General features: G+C 54.5%; 2 protein-coding genes across 2 annotated transcripts; both read left to right on the top strand.

Moving 5' to 3' along the window:
* The first annotated feature begins 854 nt into the window (after positions 1-854).
* On the top strand, positions 855-10377 carry sec61a1a (SEC61 translocon subunit alpha 1a). Its single transcript, XM_088637143.1, has 12 exons — positions 855-1012; positions 2105-2172; positions 3218-3283; positions 4886-4964; positions 5312-5443; positions 5801-5910; positions 6045-6198; positions 6937-7097; positions 7419-7616; positions 8174-8365; positions 9623-9699; positions 9795-10377. Exons 1-12 carry the CDS (start codon positions 1006-1008, stop codon positions 9979-9981), a joined length of 1431 nt encoding a protein of 476 aa, XP_088493269.1. The 5' UTR covers positions 855-1005; the 3' UTR covers positions 9982-10377.
* A 1783-nt stretch (positions 10378-12160) lies between these two features.
* On the top strand, positions 12161-17492 carry LOC148662235 (mitochondrial intermembrane space import and assembly protein 40-A-like). Its single transcript, XM_088637162.1, has 3 exons — positions 12161-12353; positions 13856-13954; positions 14410-17492. Exons 1-3 carry the CDS (start codon positions 12332-12334, stop codon positions 14703-14705), a joined length of 417 nt encoding a protein of 138 aa, XP_088493288.1. The 5' UTR covers positions 12161-12331; the 3' UTR covers positions 14706-17492.
* Positions 17493-17802: the final 310 nt, after the last annotated feature.

Raw genomic sequence — 17802 nt, forward strand, 5'->3', positions numbered from 1 at the left:
GTCCTGTCCAGGGTGTGTGTGTGTCTGTATCTGCCCTGTGATGACTGGTGTCCTGTCCAGGGTGTGTGTTCTGATGACTGGTGTCCTGTCCAGGGTGTACCCTGCCTCTTGCTTGCCAGAAACATGGCTGTGCCCCTGAACTTGAAGAAGTGGTGAGAAATGGCTGGTAGGATGTACACGAGCTTATACCCCCCTGTAGCTGGGATGGGCAGCTGTTCTTCTGCAGGGCTGGATCTCTGCAGGATTTACGGGATTTATGACTGAAGCTTTATAGAGCTGTATAAATAGATTGGCTGAATGAATTCATTAAAGGCCCTCGAGGGCTGTAACAAGAGCTCATCGTGAAGGGGGTTGTTCCTGCACAGTATTATAGACATGAAGCCAAATGGCCTGGGAAGAGTCCTGTGTCTGAACAAAGAGATGTAAAGGTGTGTGTGCAAACTATTTCGAAACGTAAAAACCTGAAAGCGATGCGGACCTTATTATCTGTATTTCCCCTAAAACTTTTTTTCCACAAAGTGTATTTGTACTGTTATATGTATATAATCCCAAAGCCGAAGAAGGCCCCACAGCCGAAACGTTGTGTTTCTTTTCTTCTCTTTTCAGCAGGGAATAAACTCCACTTGTTCCTTTGTATTGTAATATGTACCCCCTGACGATGCTATTGATAGGTTATATGTACTCTTGTTTTGTATTGTGTTTCCTTTTGTTGTTCAAATAAAAAAGAAAGGGGTGTTCCCATATCCCCCCCCCCCCCCCCCCACCAAAAAAAATGTGTTGAAGTATTATAGGACGTCTTGGGAGGGGAAAAAAATTATCCGCCCGCCCGCTTGCGCGCACGGCCGGGCTGGCGGCCCGCTAACCAGAGGAGCGCGTCGGCGGCGGCGGTAGTGGTGACGTGTCCTGCGGAGGGCTCTCTCCTTTTCCGAGACAGCGGCGAGCCGGGGCGCACAGACTGGGCTCAACTGACACCGGGACCGGGACCATCCACACGCCGGCTCCAGCATGGGCAGTGAGTACTGCGCGCCGGGGGCAAAGCCACCCTCCGCGGTTTGTTTGTTTGTTTGTGTGTGTGTGTGTTTGGGAGAGCTCGTTTAAGGTGAATGTCTAGGGCTGCCTTTCCTTTTTTCTGTAATCGGAAGCCATTTTAATTCCGCAAGCTGAGAGAGCCCCTTGGTCTGAGCTCCCCCGACTTCCCCATTTCACCGCGCCGGTCCCGTACAGCTGGGTCGGGGTGGGCGTCCGGCTGCTGTCCGGGCGGGCCGTGTCCGAGCTGCCCCGGGCTCGCCGGAGGGGCTCCCCGCCCGCAAACGGACCTTCACCGTGTCGCCGGCCCGGCGGTGGTGTGGGGGCTTGTAGCCGAAACAGCTTCCTAGTTTCCTAGTGACTGGCGGTCTGCAGGTCGGTGCTGCAGCGGATCGGTTTGGCTCCGAGTCGTGTTTAAAGTGGGGGGGGTATTGGGGTGTCATGTCGGCGGGACTCGGTGTGATTTCCCCGTCTCCCCTCGATTTTGTTGAAACCTCCGCTTGCAGATACCCCGGGGTCGATGCTGCAAATCAAATTGACTATCGTTTAGTCTTTTTTTTTAAGTATTGCTGTTGCAGTTCTAAAATTAAACCCCCACCACCACACACACACACACTCTCCGAGACTCAGAGCCGAGTGATGACGTTTACACTCTGACCCGCACGGAGTTTAGGGGGACAGGGGTTCAGACCTCGCCGTCCAAGCTGAAATCTCTCTTTTTCTCTTGGGGTTCAGGCATTTCGTCCCTAAGTGCCGTGTTTAGGGGTGACTCCTGGCGGGAGGGGGGGGTTCCCTGTCAGACACGTCAGCCCTAACGGCCCTGCCGGGTGCTGCCGGGGGTGGACAGCGCCGTGTTGGCCGGTGCACGGTTATCGGTGACCAGACAGCCCCACGCCGGTGTCCAGGCCCGCCTGTCCGCTGGGTCTGTCCGTGCCGGGGGATGCCACGTCTGCTCGCGGTCTGCCGGGGGTCTCCAGGCGGCGTCTGGGCACCGCAGGGCCGCCTGCAAGTGCGAGGGTGCCCGCTGTCGCTCTGGCAACTAAACACGTTGTTCTGTGTTTTTCTCTCTCGCCTTCAGTCAAATTTTTGGAAGTGATAAAGCCCTTCTGCGCGGTCTTACCTGAAATCCAGAAGCCGGAGAGAAAGGTAAGGTCCGCTTCGTCTCTGCGATCTCCAGCCCCTGCACCCCGGGATGGTGGAATTAATCGGTTTCAGAGATGATACCGCCCTGGCAGACAGATTAATCGGGGGGGGGGAATGATTAATATCGGCTTTGGTGAGCTGGTGGGCAGTGACAGCCGTCTCTAGCTCCGTGTTCGTCAAACCCGAGAGGTCACCTCTGACCTCAGATGAGACAGGCCCTTGTGATGGAGGCTCCTTCATGTTTCCTGGCACAACAGTCTCCCCCCACTTGAAATAGGGGAGCAGTTCACCAGATCGGGAAAAGAGCCTGTCGGGCGTCTCAAGAAGTTTGGCGTGTCTCAGGAAACCACGGTTTGCTTTTCAGGGCAACAATTGAGTGCGTTAATAACTTTTTTTCTGTGACGGTCTGGTTCAGGTTTGTAGCCTCTCGGGAGGCGGAAACAGATGGACAGAGTGGTCCTCAGCTTCTGAAACAACTGGCTGTGACTGCCTGTTGCTCCCATATACCCAACAGTATAAATAGTGAAAACTCCGAAGGCTGTCAAGGACCGCTCCCACCCAGGTTCTCCCCTGTCTGAGCTTTTTCCCTCAGCAAGTCTGTGCCGAGCAGTTCCTGTGGCTCGTGCCTCTCCCAACACTGCCTTCACAGTGTCGGGTGTCCTAAACGTCTGGCTTGGTTTGTGGATTTGTCCCTGTTCGGTATGTCGATTACATTATAACGACGACATCTGTGGAGGACCAGGAGGTGGTCAGAAAGCCTGGTCTTGCAGCCGACCGCTGTGAGGAGACGGAAGGCTGGTTTGGTGAGAGAGGGGGGGCAAGTGGCTCAGCGAGGAAGAGGAGGAACGACGAAGAGATCTAGAAAAAGATTTAGAGGGAGGCAGGGTGGGTCACAGCTGAAGTCCCCGCTATTTGGTTTGTCATGTGTGTGCTGTTTGTGCCTTTTCTCTCTCTTCTTTGGATCGGTTGTGTGGAGCGCAGCGCTCGGCAGCCGAGCTGACCATGAGCGCGGGCTTGAATGTCTCGCCCCTCTCTCCTGTCCCTGCAGATCCAGTTCAGGGAGAAGGTGCTATGGACGGCCATCACCTTGTTCATCTTCCTGGTGTGCTGCCAGGTGAGTCCGCCGCTCTGCGGGGTCGGGGGTCGTGTTGGGGTGAGGGGTCCAGGGCTCTCTGCTCCCCCCCTGCAGGCCTGGGGGGGGTCACAGCCGAGGTCGTGGACCGTTCCACTTCCTTTGAGGGAGATGGGGGGAGGGAGGGGTTGGGTAGACTGGTGTCATGCAGCACTTTTTATTTTGCACCTTTATTGTTGCCTCTGGGGGCTTCTAGAAAAAGAGTGTCTAGCACATCCAAAAAAAAAAAAACCCAAAATAAGCAATTGTCATTTTACAGCAGCCAGCTTTGATTCCTAGTATCCTTTTGATTTTTTTTAACCCCCTCCTGTCTCCTCAATGGGCCGGCCCGCCCTCCAGTGGGCGGAGTCAGGTGGCTGTGAGCGGCGCCCGTTAACCTCTCACAAGGACGGGTGTGAAGTATTAATAATAATAATAATAATTGCTTACACTTATATAGCGCTTTTTCTGGACACTCCACTCAAAGCGCTTTACAGGTAATGGGGATCCCCTCCACCACCACCAATGTGCAGCATCCACCTGGATGATGCGACGGCAGCCATAGTGCGCCAGAACGCTCCCCACACACCAGCTCTCAGTGGGGAGGAGAGCAGAGTGATGAAGCCAATTCACAGAGGGGGATTGTTAGGAGGCCATGATTGATAACAGCCGATGGGGAAATTTGTCCAGGACACTGGGGTAACACCCCTACTCTTTTCGAGAAACACCCTGGGATTTTTAATGACCACAGAGAGTCAGGACCTCGGTTTTACGTCTCATCCGAAGGACGGCGCCTGTTTACAGTATTGTCCTTCCGCTGTTCTCTGCGGCAGAGTGACCTTGGGAGGTGTCCCATGGTCCTCTTGTATATGGCGCCCCGTTGTGTTCTGCAGGGGGTGGGATCTCTTAGAGCATCTGCTTACAATGTGGGGGGGGGGGGGCTTGGAGTTTCTGTTATTTTGTTCCACCTCTGCTCTGAATGACCTAATGGAGCCGATCATTAGCTTAATTGGACCGGTCTAGCGCCGTTCGTCGGTGTGCAGCTGTCGAGCTGTTTCGGGTTGTGTCATCTCCGTGCTCTGGCATATCATAGAGCCCCAGGAGCTAAGCCTTACTTTCTCCGTGTGCGGGTGTGTGTGAAGTACATGCTAAAAGGGAAAGGAATATTTCCTCTTTTGCATAATTGGTACAGTTTGTACAACACACTGCAGCTCATAAAACCTGAAGGGGCTGAAGCTTCTGTGCAGCAGGATGCGAATTGCCATCACAAGACTGAACCCAGGGGTGGAGGAGGGACACACTGGACAGAACGCGATGGTTTAGAAGGAGGGGGCAGGGGGCTTCTGTCTGGGCGTCGCTGCCAAGTACGGGGAGCAGTGTGGCCTAGAGGTCATGACCCTGTACCTGAAGGGGGAAGGGTTGTGGGCTCAAATCCCAGGGGGGACACAGCTCCTACTCTGGAAGATGATACACTTGCACTGCTGCAGTGACATACCCGTGGGTACGCGTGGTGGTGGCTTTGGCTGAAGGTCTCCACTAAGTTAATAATGGTTCATTATTAATAGTTATTAATAATCAAGTAACCCTGTTCTCCCTCTGTTCCAGATCCCCTTGTTTGGGATCATGTCCTCCGACTCCGCGGATCCCTTCTACTGGATGAGGGTGATCCTGGCTTCTAACCGAGGTGGGTTGGCCCCAGCGCTGCTGAGCGTGAAGGGTGTCTGCTGCCCCCACCGTGTCGTTCCTCAGTTGTCCTGCCCTGTAAACACCGGATTGGGAGTTCCAGGTGGACACGCAGGGGATGTAGATTCCGATGCACACGGATGAAAGGAACGGCTGCGGTTCGATGTGCGTCTCTTCGATCTTGCCCCAGTGACAGCGGCGCAGTGTTTCCCGTCCTGATCTCCGGGGGCGGTTTACGCACCAGTGTTTGTTTTGTCGCCCCGGCACGAGCGCTGGGCCGGGCTGTGCCTCCTGCTCTGCTCCGAGGCGGCAGTGCCGGGGCCTGAATTCCTTGTTTCCCCATCCTAGGGACCCTGATGGAGCTCGGCATCTCTCCCATCGTCACCTCCGGCCTCATCATGCAGCTGCTGGCTGGAGCCAAGATCATCGAAGTGGGGGACACCCCCAAGGACAGAGCCCTGTTCAACGGCGCGCAGAAACGTAAGCGTTGCATCCGTTTAGATGGCTCACCCTGCGCTCTGACCCCCAGCTTCTCTCCCTGTCTATGTGTCTCATGGAGAGCAAGCTGGGGTCTGCGAAAAGACTAATTCCTAATGCAAGAAATTGTATATGGCCAATCTTAAGAGTTGGCAGAAATCAAAACGTGGCATGGATCAATCTGCTGTGCAGCGGGAGTGTGATCTCGGGCGGTAACGCGCTGGTGTTGGGCCTGAGAGAATCTCGGGAGCAGTGAGGGTCCGGTTAAGTTCTGGTAACGGAGCAGGGAAGCCGAGCTGCGGGGAACGAGCCTCCTGCGGTCCGTAGCCCTCCTGAAATTCCGACGGTCTCTCCCGGCAGTGTTCGGCATGATCATCACCATCGGCCAGGCCATCGTGTACGTGATGACCGGGATGTACGGAGACCCGTCGGAGATGGGCGCCGGGATCTGCCTGCTCATCATTATCCAGGTGGGATTCTGGAAAAACAGTGCTGCCGGCGGTAGCGGGAGTGTTAATCTGTGCTTGGGAGTTGGTAAATCTTCTCTGAAGGGAGCGTGGTGTGTGCCCCCGGCCTGCATTGCTGACGGTGTCTCCCTCTGCAGCTGTTTGTGGCCGGCCTGATCGTGCTGCTGCTGGACGAGCTGCTGCAGAAGGGCTATGGCCTGGGCTCGGGTATCTCCCTCTTCATCGCCACCAACATCTGCGAGACCATCGTGTGGAAGGCCTTCAGCCCCACCACGGTCAACACTGGCAGAGGTGAGCACCGCGGTGTTTGCAGGGGGGTCAGTGTGACAGCAGGACCCCAGTGTTTGTGCCCCTGGATGTAGGGAGAGTAGGGTGGAGATGGTTCTGTACGGGATGATCCCAAAAACTTTCATTTCATGGAGTAAATGTGTGGGGATACATTACCTAGCCGCCTAGTGGTTGCTGATAGATAGATAATACTTTATTAATCCCGTAGGGAAATTGATACCATGGTCTGTAAAATCTCACCTTGACACGGAGAGTTACTCTCTTAGGGGCAGTGGCTCAGTCAACTGGTACCACAAGCCCTGACGTTTCAGCCCGTCTCCAAGCAGTAACTGAAGATTATTAACCTTGACTAAACTGATTTAAATTCTTCACGTGACTGAGAACTGGACTGGATTTAAAAGCTCTGAATCTCTTTAGGAGCTCGTGCCTTAGCATGAAGCAGAAAGCTGTTTCCTGTCTGAATCCTTTATTTCATCAATTACGTCGATTGAGCAAAACTTCTACTGCAGCGATAACCAGGAGACCCATTTGCAGTGTCTTTATGGGAGCAGTTGCGCTGAAGTGCCTTGTCCCGGGATGCCACAGCAACATCCTGCATGGGAACCCATGACCCTTCACCACCAGCAGCTGGGTTTTGAACTGGGAGCTCCTGCATGGACGCCAGCGTCTGTACTGGGCTGCCCACACCTGCTGTGTTTCTCAGTGTGACGCTTCGGGCTTCTTCTCTCCTGTGGTCTCCAGGCACGGAGTTCGAGGGGGCCATCATCGCTCTGTTCCACCTGCTCGCCACGCGCAACGACAAGGTGCGCGCCCTGCGGGAGGCCTTCTACCGCCAGAACCTGCCCAACCTCATGAACCTCATCGCCACCGTCTTCGTCTTCGCCGTGGTCATCTACTTCCAGGTGTGTGCCCGCTCGTGGCCTAGCCCCGCCCCCCTGGTGTGGCCTAGCCCCACCTCTTCCATCCTCTAGTGTTCCTTCTACCTGGGCTGTTTTTTTTTTTTAAATGGACCAATGTGCCCCGTTGGACCTTTGTAATTGTTTTTGGAAATTTTTGGAAACTTAACCCAAAGTCTTCAAGTTAAGCTTTCCACTCCTGGGATTGCAGCTATGAATGAAGACGATGGAGACGTGCGTCGAGTCGGACCGTGCTGGGAGGAGGGGTTGTGTGCCCCGTGTGTCCAGGGAACCACGTGGTCATCTCTCCTGGTCTGTTTCTTCCAGGGTTTCCGAGTGGACCTGCCCATCAAGTCGGCCCGGTACCGTGGCCAGTACAACACCTATCCCATCAAGCTCTTCTACACCTCCAACATTCCCATCATCCTGCAGTCTGCCCTGGTGTCCAATCTGTACGTCATCTCCCAGATGCTCTCCACGCGGTTCAGCGGTAACTTCCTGGTCAACCTGCTGGGCACCTGGTCTGTGAGTATCCCTTTATGCACACATGGACACCCACTTCCAAACCTCAACACTAGTGCTGTCCTCTGATCTCCATGTGCTTCTCAGAATGTAATAGCTGACATTGTGTACGGTTTCCTGAATCCTAATTATTGCATCTTAACCTCCCATTTCTGTTTAGCTCTCTTCTTTTAAATTTTATCATTTTTTTGGCCTTTAATTATGAACAGATGAGAATCAGATTTGGGAAAGAGTCCTGTTTAGCGGTGCTGTAGGGTTAGTAAACATGTATGTTAAACGTGTATAATTTAAGCCCCAGTATGCGATGTTGATGGGTTAATTAATAAGGGTTAATTAATAAAGGTGATTAATTAGTGGTGCCATAAGGGAGGTGGTGTGCCATCGGAGTTCTCCTGGTCCTGGTCTTCAGTGCCGGGATCTGCCCGATCACTGGCACCAGGTGTTCAAGCGGATCTCCCGTGATCCTGCAGGGGCAGGGTGGCGTCCTGCTGGGATCCACCTGCTGCTCTGCTCCCGGGGTCGGTGTCCGTGTTCCATGCGTGTCTGTCGCTCCTGTGCAGGACACCTCTGCAGGCGGGCCGGCCCGCGCCTACCCCGTAGGAGGGCTGTGCTACTACCTCTCGCCCCCGGAGTCCTTCGGCTCGGTTCTGGATGACCCGGTCCACGCCGTCATCTACATCGTCTTCATGCTGGGCTCCTGCGCCTTCTTCTCCAAGACCTGGATCGAGGTGTCGGGCTCCTCTGCCAAAGACGTGAGTCTCTGCCTGTCGGAGCGGGACTGGTCGTGGGAGGGTGGGGTCTCAGTGGCCTGTCCAGTCAGGGGGGCGTGGTGGACAGGGGCGCTCAGCGGTCTGTCCTGTCCTGTCCTGTCAGTGGAGGGTGGTGGTGGACAGGGGCGCTCAGCGGTCTGTCCTGTCCTGTCCTGTCAGTGGAGGGTGGTGGTGGACAGGGGCACTCAGCGGTCTGTCCTGTCCTGTCAGTGGAGGGTGGTGGTGGACGTGAGCGCTCAGCGGTCTGTCCTGTCCTGTCCTGTCAGTGGAGGGTGGTGGTGGACAGGGGCACTCAGCGGTCTGTCCTGTCCTGTCCTGTCAGTGGAGGGTGGTGGTGGACGTGGGTGCTCAGCGGTCTGTCCTGTCCTGTCCTGTCAGTGGAGGGTGGTGGTGGACGTGGGCGCTCAGCGGTCTGTCCTGTCCTGTCCTGTCCTGTCAGTGGAGGGTGGTGGTGGACAGGGGCACTCAGCGGTCTGTCCTGTCCTGTCCTGTCAGTGGAGGGTGGTGGTGGACGTGAGCGCTCAGCGGTCTGTCCTGTCCTGTCAGTGGAGGGTGGTGGTGGACAGGGGCACTCAGCGGTCTGTCCTGTCCTGTCCTGTCAGTGGAGGGTGGTGGTGGACGTGAGCGCTCAGCGGTCTGTCCTGTCCTGTCAGTGGAGGGTGGTGGTGGACGTGAGCGCTCAGCGGTCTGTCCTGTCCTGTCAGTGGAGGGTGGTGGTGGACGTGAGCGCTCAGCGGTCTGTCCTGTCCTGTCAGTGGAGGGTGGTGGTGGACGTGAGCGCTCAGCGGTCTGTCCTGTCCTGTCAGTGGAGGGTGGTGGTGGACGTGAGCGCTCAGCGGTCTGTCCTGTCTTGTCAGTGGAGGGTGGTTGTGGACAGGGGCACTCAGCGGTCTGTCCTGTCCTGTCCTGTCAGTGGAGGGTGGTGGTGGACGTGAGCGCTCAGCGGTCTGTCCTGTCCTGTCAGTGGAGGGTGGTGGTGGACGTGAGCGCTCAGCGGTCTGTCCTGTCTTGTCAGTGGAGGGTGGTTGTGGACAGGGGCACTCAGCGGTCTGTCCTGTCCTGTCCTGTCAGTGGAGGGTGGTGGTGGACAGGGGCGCTCAGCGGTCTGTCCTGTCCTGTCCTGTCAGTGGAGGGTGGTGGTGGACGTGGGCGCTCAGCGGTCTGTCCTGTCCTGTCCTGTCAGTGGAGGGTGGTGGTGGACAGGGGCACTCAGCGGTCTGTCCTGTCCTGTCCTGTCAGGTGGCCAAGCAGCTGAAGGAGCAGCAGATGGTGATGAGGGGCCACAGGGAAACCTCCATGGTGCACGAGCTGAACAGGTGAGCGCTGCCCCTCTGTCCCGGCCTCTTCCTCCTCCTCCCTCCACCTCCCCAGCCCTCCTCACTCACTCTCTCGCTCCCCCTCTCCTGCCCAGGTACATTCCCACAGCCGCCGCCTTCGGGGGGCTGTGCATCGGGGGCCTGTCCGTCATGGCCGACTTCCTGGGCGCGATCGGCTCGGGGACGGGGATCCTGCTGGCCGTCACCATCATCTACCAGTATTTCGAGATCTTCGTCAAGGAGCAGAGCGAAGTGGGGAGCATGGGGGCCCTCCTCTTCTAGCCCCCCGGCCCACCTGGCGGTTGCTTCCTCCTCCCTCGGTTTCCTGGGTGGTTCTGTTTGTCCTGGTGGTTATTTTTTTCCACGGTTTGTTTTGTTTTTTTTTTGTTGACCAGACTGACTTTTTTTTTGTTAAAAGAAAATGTGCACGGTATAAATATATATATATTTTCTTTTTTACTGGTGCACATAAGCAAAAAATTTCCAGAGTTAGTGAAATTTCAAGGGTCGGGAGGACCCCTGGAATGTTTGCGAGGAGGGGCGCGTGACCGCGCTTTCTGCGCTCGGGTGCTGGAAGACGCGCGGTCCTCTCCGCCCGGCTGTCCGTCTGTTTGGTACTGTGTGCCATTCGCCCCTTTTTTCCCCTTTTTACAATAAAACTGGTGTTGAAAAGCTCAAGTCTACTCCGGGTTCTGTTTTGTCCTCTGCGATGTGCTGTCCTGCGCTCCTCGAGAGTCCTGGCTTCAGCTTTATTATCTGGGCTCTTATTCGGTTTTGCTCCTCTGCCTGTTGCTCGAGTGGCTGGGTCAGAGGGCCGTGCCGTTCCTCGTGACAGCACTCCGGCTGCATTGCTGAATCGTCCCCTTAGAAAAACGGAATTTCTCGCAGCGCTGCTGGAAATTGTAACTCACTCAGCCTGGGTGACCTGCGCAGCTGAGAGTTCTACCTCTTGTCAGCTTTAAGCTAATACTAAACGGAGATTTTTTTTGTAGGCATTTCAGGGTGTTTGAGGGTTGTGTGAACTCCTGCAGCACGATCTCTCTCTAACTTGCTAAGCTGCTGTGGTCCTCTCAAGGACGACCAGCCTGGGGGAGCAGGCCCGGGCCGAACGCGGTGAGGAGGGCAGACGGAGGCCTCGGTCTGTCTCTGACCCCGAGGGGCTGGGGAGCGAAAACCAAATGACAATTTCAGCAGGGACCCCCAAGACTGCAGCACGAGTAGCTCTCCAGGGGGGCGTGGGTGTTTGTGTGTGGGTGACGCTGGGATTCAAAGCCATTCGAGCCGACGCGAGACTGTTAATCGAGGAGAGGTGTTTCTGTCGCGGAGGAAACTTCTTTTTTCCCAGACCAGACGAACTGTATCGCAAGGGAATCGCTCCCACTCCCGTGTGGCGAGGTGGAGCGGTGGGACTTGTTGAGTTGGCGTTGGCGCCTCTTGGGCGCACGCGGGGGGCGTCCTCTTGTTCTGCGCTGTCTGCGGAGGGCGGGACTTCCTCGCAGGGTGACGTAACCTCCCCTCCACGGTCCCCTGCTGCTCTTCCTTTCTTTCTGTATTGGAAACAGTGTACATTCCTTTTCTCCACCATGTTTTTTGTTCTTCTGTATATATGTCATACTGTGCATTCCTCCAGCACTTTAAAGTGTGAATTTTTTAAAATACAAAATTCTTTTGAACAAGTGCATTGTATTCACATAAAAATACAAAAGAACTGATACTCAATAAAATGTCCTTGGGGAGAAATAAGTCTGTTTCTTCTCTTTCTGCTGGTGTTTCTTTGCCACAGGAACTACACTGTGTTCAGGCCAGGACTCCAGTCCCTGAACTCTTGATCCGTCTCTGAAACTGTGAAACTACTCGAGAGGCCTTGAGCTCTGGTGTTCAACAGCTGGCCGAAATGAGAAGAGCTACAATCAAGAGTAGCTTGACCTGTGAATTTGATTTATTCTGACTAAAGCCGCCATTGAGAGATGTCGGCAAACCTATTGGGGTGGAGGGTCTGTACGTTTCAGGTTTCCAAGTGTTTTACTTTCCAGTTTCATGATTTGACTAGTGCAGATCTTGGCTTTATTTTAAGACGGGGCTGATGAGGGAAGATGTAACCCACCTCCCTCCGAAAGTGAGTTATGCACATGGAGGGATAGGTCCAGCATTTCCACAAGGATGTCTTCTCCCAGATTGGCAGGACTGTAAACGGTGTGGATAACAAAACATGAAACCCCCATATAACCATATGGCCACACACCAGCACTTGAGGAGTTTGTAATGGCAGTGTTAGTTACAGTAGTTCAAGCATGCGTAGGCTGCAAAGGAACTCCACAGCCAGAACGTTGTTTCTTCTCTTTTCTGCAAGGAATAAACCTTTTTACGTGTCAGTTACACAAGTACTGTGTTTATGATCAGGCGATGCGGGAGCCAGCCCGCAGCCTGGCCCCTCCCTGCACACTGTTACGAAAGAGGTCCTTGGTGCGCCGTGACGTAAGAGGTCGGAGGGGAGGGGAGAGGTTGAAGGTCACGGCGTGCGGCGTGAGTGAGTGGAGCCGGTTCGGGCTGTGGGAGAGGGTTCGGTACCGAGGCAAGAGAGGGACCGGCGGAGCTCACGGAATCCGGGACGGGCGACGAGCAAACGGCAGCCATGTCGTACTGCAGGCAGGAAGGTCGGGCTCATTCATCAGCGCGCCGCGGCAATGTCACTGCCTGTGGTCGAGCCGGGCTGCCGAGCCGGGCTGCACCGGGGCTCACACTGGCTCGGGGGCTGCTGGGGTCGCGGTCATCCTAGAGTGCGAGTAATGCGCACGAAATATTTTTTTTTATTTTGAAAGCGCAAGGGACTTCTGTGTCGGAAGTGTCTCACGGACCAAACTTCGAGCTGCTGAGAGCTCAGGGAGTGTGGATGAGTGGATGAGTGCAGGGGCCGGTACGAGTATTGTGTATTGCAGTCGCTGTGTCAGGTCTTCAAAAGAAGCCACCGCACGTAGAGAGGGCGGAGAGTCGGTCTCTGATACCCGTGTCCAGCGCGTCTGTCCGCCAGTAGACGCGCGTCCTGGTGGGGAAGACCTGTGGGTTTGTCACAGCGTGGGCAGACGGTGCAGTACCGCACCGATAAAGGCGATGGGTGGGGAGGTGAGAGGTTCTGGTCCTGCACTTGTCGCTGTGGAGTCGCAGCGGCCGAGGAGCGCCCCCCCCCCCCGCTGGGTTAACGCTGCAGTTCCAGGAGGTCCGGCAGGGGGCGCCCTCTCGCCACGAGTCGGGCTGCTGCCGGCGGTTCCGCGTTTCTGTTCGCCGGCTGCGACCTCTAAGAGTGAGAAAGATGGCGACGGGTCATGAATCTGACCTGCTTTTACTCCGCAGCCTGAAAGACTCTGTTACCCACCTCGATTTCCAGAGCTCAGTGTCATTCAGGGTGATCGTCACAATTCCTGATAGTCCAGTTCTGTTTACAGCAGGAAGCTCCAGGCGCTGGCCGTTAGCGCACACAACGCACGACAAGCACAGATGGAGAACAGAGCAGCACTGAGTGGTGGAGGGGTTCATTCCCATGTGTACACGTACCCCGCTCTGATCTCTGGGGACACACGCAGTGTAGACAGTACAGTACAAACATAATGAATGAACAGGATGTCAGGCGGTGCAGTGGCTCTGTGGCTCAGGATCTGTGCCTGTGGCCGGAAGGTTGCCGGTTCAAATCTCGCAGCCGGCGGAGGAATCCTACTCCGTTGGGCCCCTGAGCAAGGCCCTTAACCCCAGCTGCTCCAGGGGCGCCGTATAAATGGCTGACCCTGCGCTCTGACCAGGTATGGAGCAGGTGGGCTCGGTGAAACCAGGGATGAAACCGCATTGCGTGCTGCCAGCTCTGGTGAAAAGCCGGGTCATTAAGCAAGTTTAGAAAATGTCAACAGCCAAGAGTGCCAGCACAGCAGCGCCACGGGTAACCATGTCCGTGATCGGTCATCGTGGAATCTTTTGGCGTAAATCACTTCTGACTCGGCGGTCCGGGGTCCCTTGACTCGGCCGGACTGTTTCCTGGTTCAGGTTCTGATCGGGTCAGAGATCAGCTTGATTATATTATGAGGATAACGTGCTTCTCCGTTAGTTGTGGAGACGGCTTGTGTGTTCACTCGTGTGTTTGTGTCTTTGTCCCCCTCCTGGGCCCCCGCAGGGAAAGACAAGATCATATTCGTCACCAAAGAGGACCACGAGGCCCCCAGCAACGCCGAGCTGATAGCGGACGACCCCAACGACCCCTACGAAGACCAGGGTGGGTGGAGGGTATTTCATTTCCGCAGCTGAAATTTGAATGCGCCCGCACCCCCTCTCGTCCTGCTTCCATCAACCCAAAGCTCAGTCTGGTGCAGAGTTGTCTTTTCTGTTCCGAAAAACCGCACTGAAGCTCAGTCCTGGGTAGAGAGTAAGAGGGACAGTGCGTCTTTAGGAGAAGGACGGTGCGTCTTTAGGAGAGGGACGGTGCGTCTTTAGGAGAGAGACGGTGCATCTTTAGGAGAGAGACGGTGCGTCTTTAGGAGAGGGACGGTGGGTCTTTAGGAGAGGGACGGTGCGTCTTTAGGAGAAGGACTGTCGCAGTTTCCAAGTCCGTTTTCACTCCTCTGTATGATTGTTCTAGCTTGCGAACGAACGCGCAGGGGGTCTCGGTGGCCTCTGACCATGTGTCCCTTCTCCCCCCCCCCCCCCCCCCCACCCTGCCGTCTCCCCCAGGACTCATCCTGCCCAGCGGAGAGATCAACTGGAACTGCCCTTGCCTGGGAGGCATGGCCAGCGGGCCCTGCGGGGAGCAGTTCAAGTCCGCCTTCTCCTGCTTCCACTACAGCACGGAGGAGGTGAAGGGCTCGGACTGCGTGGAGCAGTTCCGCGGGATGCAGGAGTGCATGCAGAGATACCCTGAGCTCTACCCGCAGGAGGACGAGGAGGAGGAGAAGCAGGGTGGGGACTCGGGTGTGCCCGCCCCCGCCCCCGGAGACACACCCACCACAGAGAGCCCCGCCTCCAGCTAATAGGCCACACCCCCTGGGCTTTTCCACAACAACAGGAGGGAGCAGCTTGCGGTCTTAAACTTCGCGAAGGGAAGCTGCCACTGGCTGCACACAGCAGTGCCCCGACTGCACAAGAAGGAGACTCCTTCGCTTTCCGTACGGCAGGATTATCTCTTCAAGTCCCTGCTTTGTCTGAGTTTTCATCCTGGTGGTGTGAATAAGTGTATTCCTAGAGCTTGCCCTAAATAATCATGTTTAGATGCCTGAGTCTTTGTGGAGGTCTCTTTCCCCCCCAATTGCCTTCCAGTCACAGGGGAACTAACGTGCCTGCCGCCCTCTGTTGGACTTCCTCCTGTATTCTGACTTTTAATTTCAGGATTCAGATCGCAGATGATCTGTCGCTATACGTGTATGTATGATGGAGCTGTGAGCGTCTCTGGGCCCAAGGTTCAAGGGGTTTAATTTCTGCGGCTAAAATTTTAATAGTTATAAATCCTCCCACCCTGCTTACATGAACCCGAAGCTGAATGTGTTGTGGTGTTTCAGAGCTGGAGTGGCTTGACTGGCAGGGTGCTGGGAGGTGGGAGGCCAGCCCTGGCTGAGCGCATCGGTACTGAAGCTTGGGGTGGGATGATAGAGGGTCTCCCAGCTTTGGGGCGTCCAGGTGGTCTGTACCCGGAGTCCGGTTCGCCCAGTGCTCGTCACCGGTCCAGCGCAGGGTCCGGGTCGCTGGCCTGGTCAAGGGTGTGCCCAGCGGTCTGCTGCGAGGAGACGTAGCTCTCCAGAGCGTTGCTATGGGGATAAGCGAAGCACTCGTCCAGACTGCTGCTTCCTCTAGATCAGTGCTGCCCGGTCCTGCTCTCCAGAGCTCACAGCCACTGTCTCCACGTTTATTTCTGAGCTCTCTTGTCAATTGAGTGCTTGTTTGTACTAATTGTTAAGAAGACCTTTTTTTTTTTTTAGATGCAGCTGGATATCAGGTTTTGTTAAAAAAGCCCAGTGTGTGTCGATCAGTCTCTGTTCCTTTTCTTCATTCACCAGAATTCTGCATTTAAATAGGACCAACAGTTCAGTTTACAGCGATCAACAAAGACTCGCTACCCGCTGGAAGAGGTTCAGAACGAAGGATCCCGAGTGGGTCAGGAGTGTGTAACAAGCAGCCCAGTCCTGTTATGAAGGAATCAGTACGCTTTTAACTAGCCAGACACGCCGGAATAGTCTCATCTCTAAACTTTCCTAAGTTATGAATTGACAACTACAAAAGGTTGTGATGAGAAACCAGTACCCTTTCTTTGATCCTCTGCAAGGCCACCGGGACTGCGGCTACTGAAAGCTCGGGGGGGGCTCGACTCTGCTGGTCTCGGAATCGCTCCACAGCGAGGGGCTGTGCTGTGTCCGGCAGCTGGAATGATGCATTTCTGCTGGACACGAGTGCAGCTGTGGCTGACCGCTGCTCTACTGTTCCCTTTTTCCTGGAGGAAGACTCCCACGTTTTAAAATAATTCACGTTTTGAGAAGAGGAAAGTGCTTTAAAACCTCTTTGAACACCCGAAGCCTCTTGTGCTTGTGTGTCTCTTTTCCTTCTGTTGCTTTCAGGTGGGCAGCTCCAGTCCTCCAGAGCAGAGCTCTCAGTTTCGTTCTCCAGCTCTGATCTGAATTAAAATTGATATCATCTTTGAATAAACTGTTACACCACCTGTGCTTTCAGGTTTTAGTGTTGCTGAAACTTTCAGTGTTTCATCCCTCGTGCACAGACTCGAACAAGCATCTCCAGCCCCAGTCCGGTTTTTAAATACCTGTGGCTCATCGATCAGTTAAGCGAGGAGTTTGTAAAAGAGAACTCTGATCCCTGAGGTGTCGAACATATTTTGTTCCTAATTTAATTAATTGCAAATTGTTCCCATTAATTACAGATTGTTTTAAAGTAATATTTATCTATTCCCGATCAAACCTGCTGGATTGAGACACTTCCAGAGCAGGACAGGGCAGTGATTTAGATTAGAAAGCTTAATTACTTAATTGAAACTTTAATCACGCTAATAATGTGCTTGATTGAAAAACAATATTTTTTTTTCCTACTCAAAAAAACTACTGAAAGTCCTCCTGGACTCTTGATTGTCTATTAACCTCACAAGTCGGCTGCTTCTAAGCTCAGTGATCTTTAGCTGCGCTTTTGTCAATGAGAACAGAAGAATAATGAAATAATGAATGACCAGGGCTGGCTAAGGGCCCTACAGTCGTGCACCGTGGAATTTCACAGGCAGCTGAATTCCAGCTGATGCAAGGGACCAGGAGTCCGAAGTCGAGGTCTGAGGCACTGGGGCTCGGCTCGGATGATCCCGATTCTCTTTCACGAAGAAGAGCTGTTTTCGGTTTGGCAGTGAAGGGAGTGGGCTCTCGAGAGCTGTAGGCCATTGTGCCAGTTCTGCCGATGACAGAAAAAAACAATGATCTTTAAATAGGATATCTCAGTGCTTTTTTCTGTGGAAGAGATTTTGAGTTCCTGGAGTTTGGCCTCGACTTCTTCCCCAATTCTGGGTCGTGGAGTTTTGTCACCGGCTACCAGAGCCAGTCTGTGCCAGGAGGGTACTGTCCTGAGCTGTTTCGCTTTGAACAGGAGCGATGTGCATTTGTTTTAATGTTGGAAGGTGGCCTGGGCTTCCTGGCATGTACTGTATAAGGGGAAGAATGCACTCTCTGTCCTGGGAAATCCCAGTGTTCGCAGTACAGGTCTCCAGTATGAAGGCAAGAGTGTGCATTGAGTCTCCCAAAGCCTCCCTGGAGCTCAATTAAAGCTCTTTTTACCTCTCGGAGTGTCAGTGTTGTTGACTCGTCTGCTGGTGACCATGCCAATGTGGCAGGTTAGGTTTACTGCATGGAGAGCAATTCAGCTGTGGTACTGCCCCCTGGTGATGGCTCTGTGCACTGCCCCAGGCTTGTGTTGTGCTCACAGATCTCTGCTCAGCACCGGCTCAAAGTCCAGTGGAGAGCTGAAGGGCCAGAGTGCAGCTACAGAACAGAGGAGGTTCTGGTGGTGCAATTATCATGATTATTGGTTCAGCTTGAGCCCCCTTGAGCATGTTGTTGATGGGATTTCTAAAACCTCAGAGTGGCTTGA

This window comes from Lepisosteus platostomus, chromosome 6 (genome assembly GCF_059453375.1).
Source record: "Lepisosteus platostomus isolate fLepPlt1 chromosome 6, fLepPlt1.hap1, whole genome shotgun sequence".
In the NCBI taxonomy this organism is placed as follows: Eukaryota; Metazoa; Chordata; class Actinopteri; order Semionotiformes; family Lepisosteidae; genus Lepisosteus; species Lepisosteus platostomus.

What these genes read in the sequence shown, in the direction of transcription:
- sec61a1a (XM_088637143.1), top strand. An exon ending in GTTCAACGGCGCGCAGAAAC is followed by an intron (nt 5,444 to 5,800) that starts GTAAGCGTTGCA and finishes CTCTCCCGGCAG; the next exon opens with TGTTCGGCATGATCATCACC. An exon ending in ATGGTGCACGAGCTGAACAG is followed by an intron (nt 9,700 to 9,794) that starts GTGAGCGCTGCC and finishes TCTCCTGCCCAG; the next exon opens with GTACATTCCCACAGCCGCCG.
- LOC148662235 (XM_088637162.1), top strand. Translation starts at nt 12,332, where the DNA reads ATGTCGTACTGCAGGCAGGAAG. An exon ending in GTCGTACTGCAGGCAGGAAG is followed by an intron (nt 12,354 to 13,855) that starts GTCGGGCTCATT and finishes GGGCCCCCGCAG; the next exon opens with GGAAAGACAAGATCATATTC. An exon ending in CGACCCCTACGAAGACCAGG is followed by an intron (nt 13,955 to 14,409) that starts GTGGGTGGAGGG and finishes CGTCTCCCCCAG; the next exon opens with GACTCATCCTGCCCAGCGGA.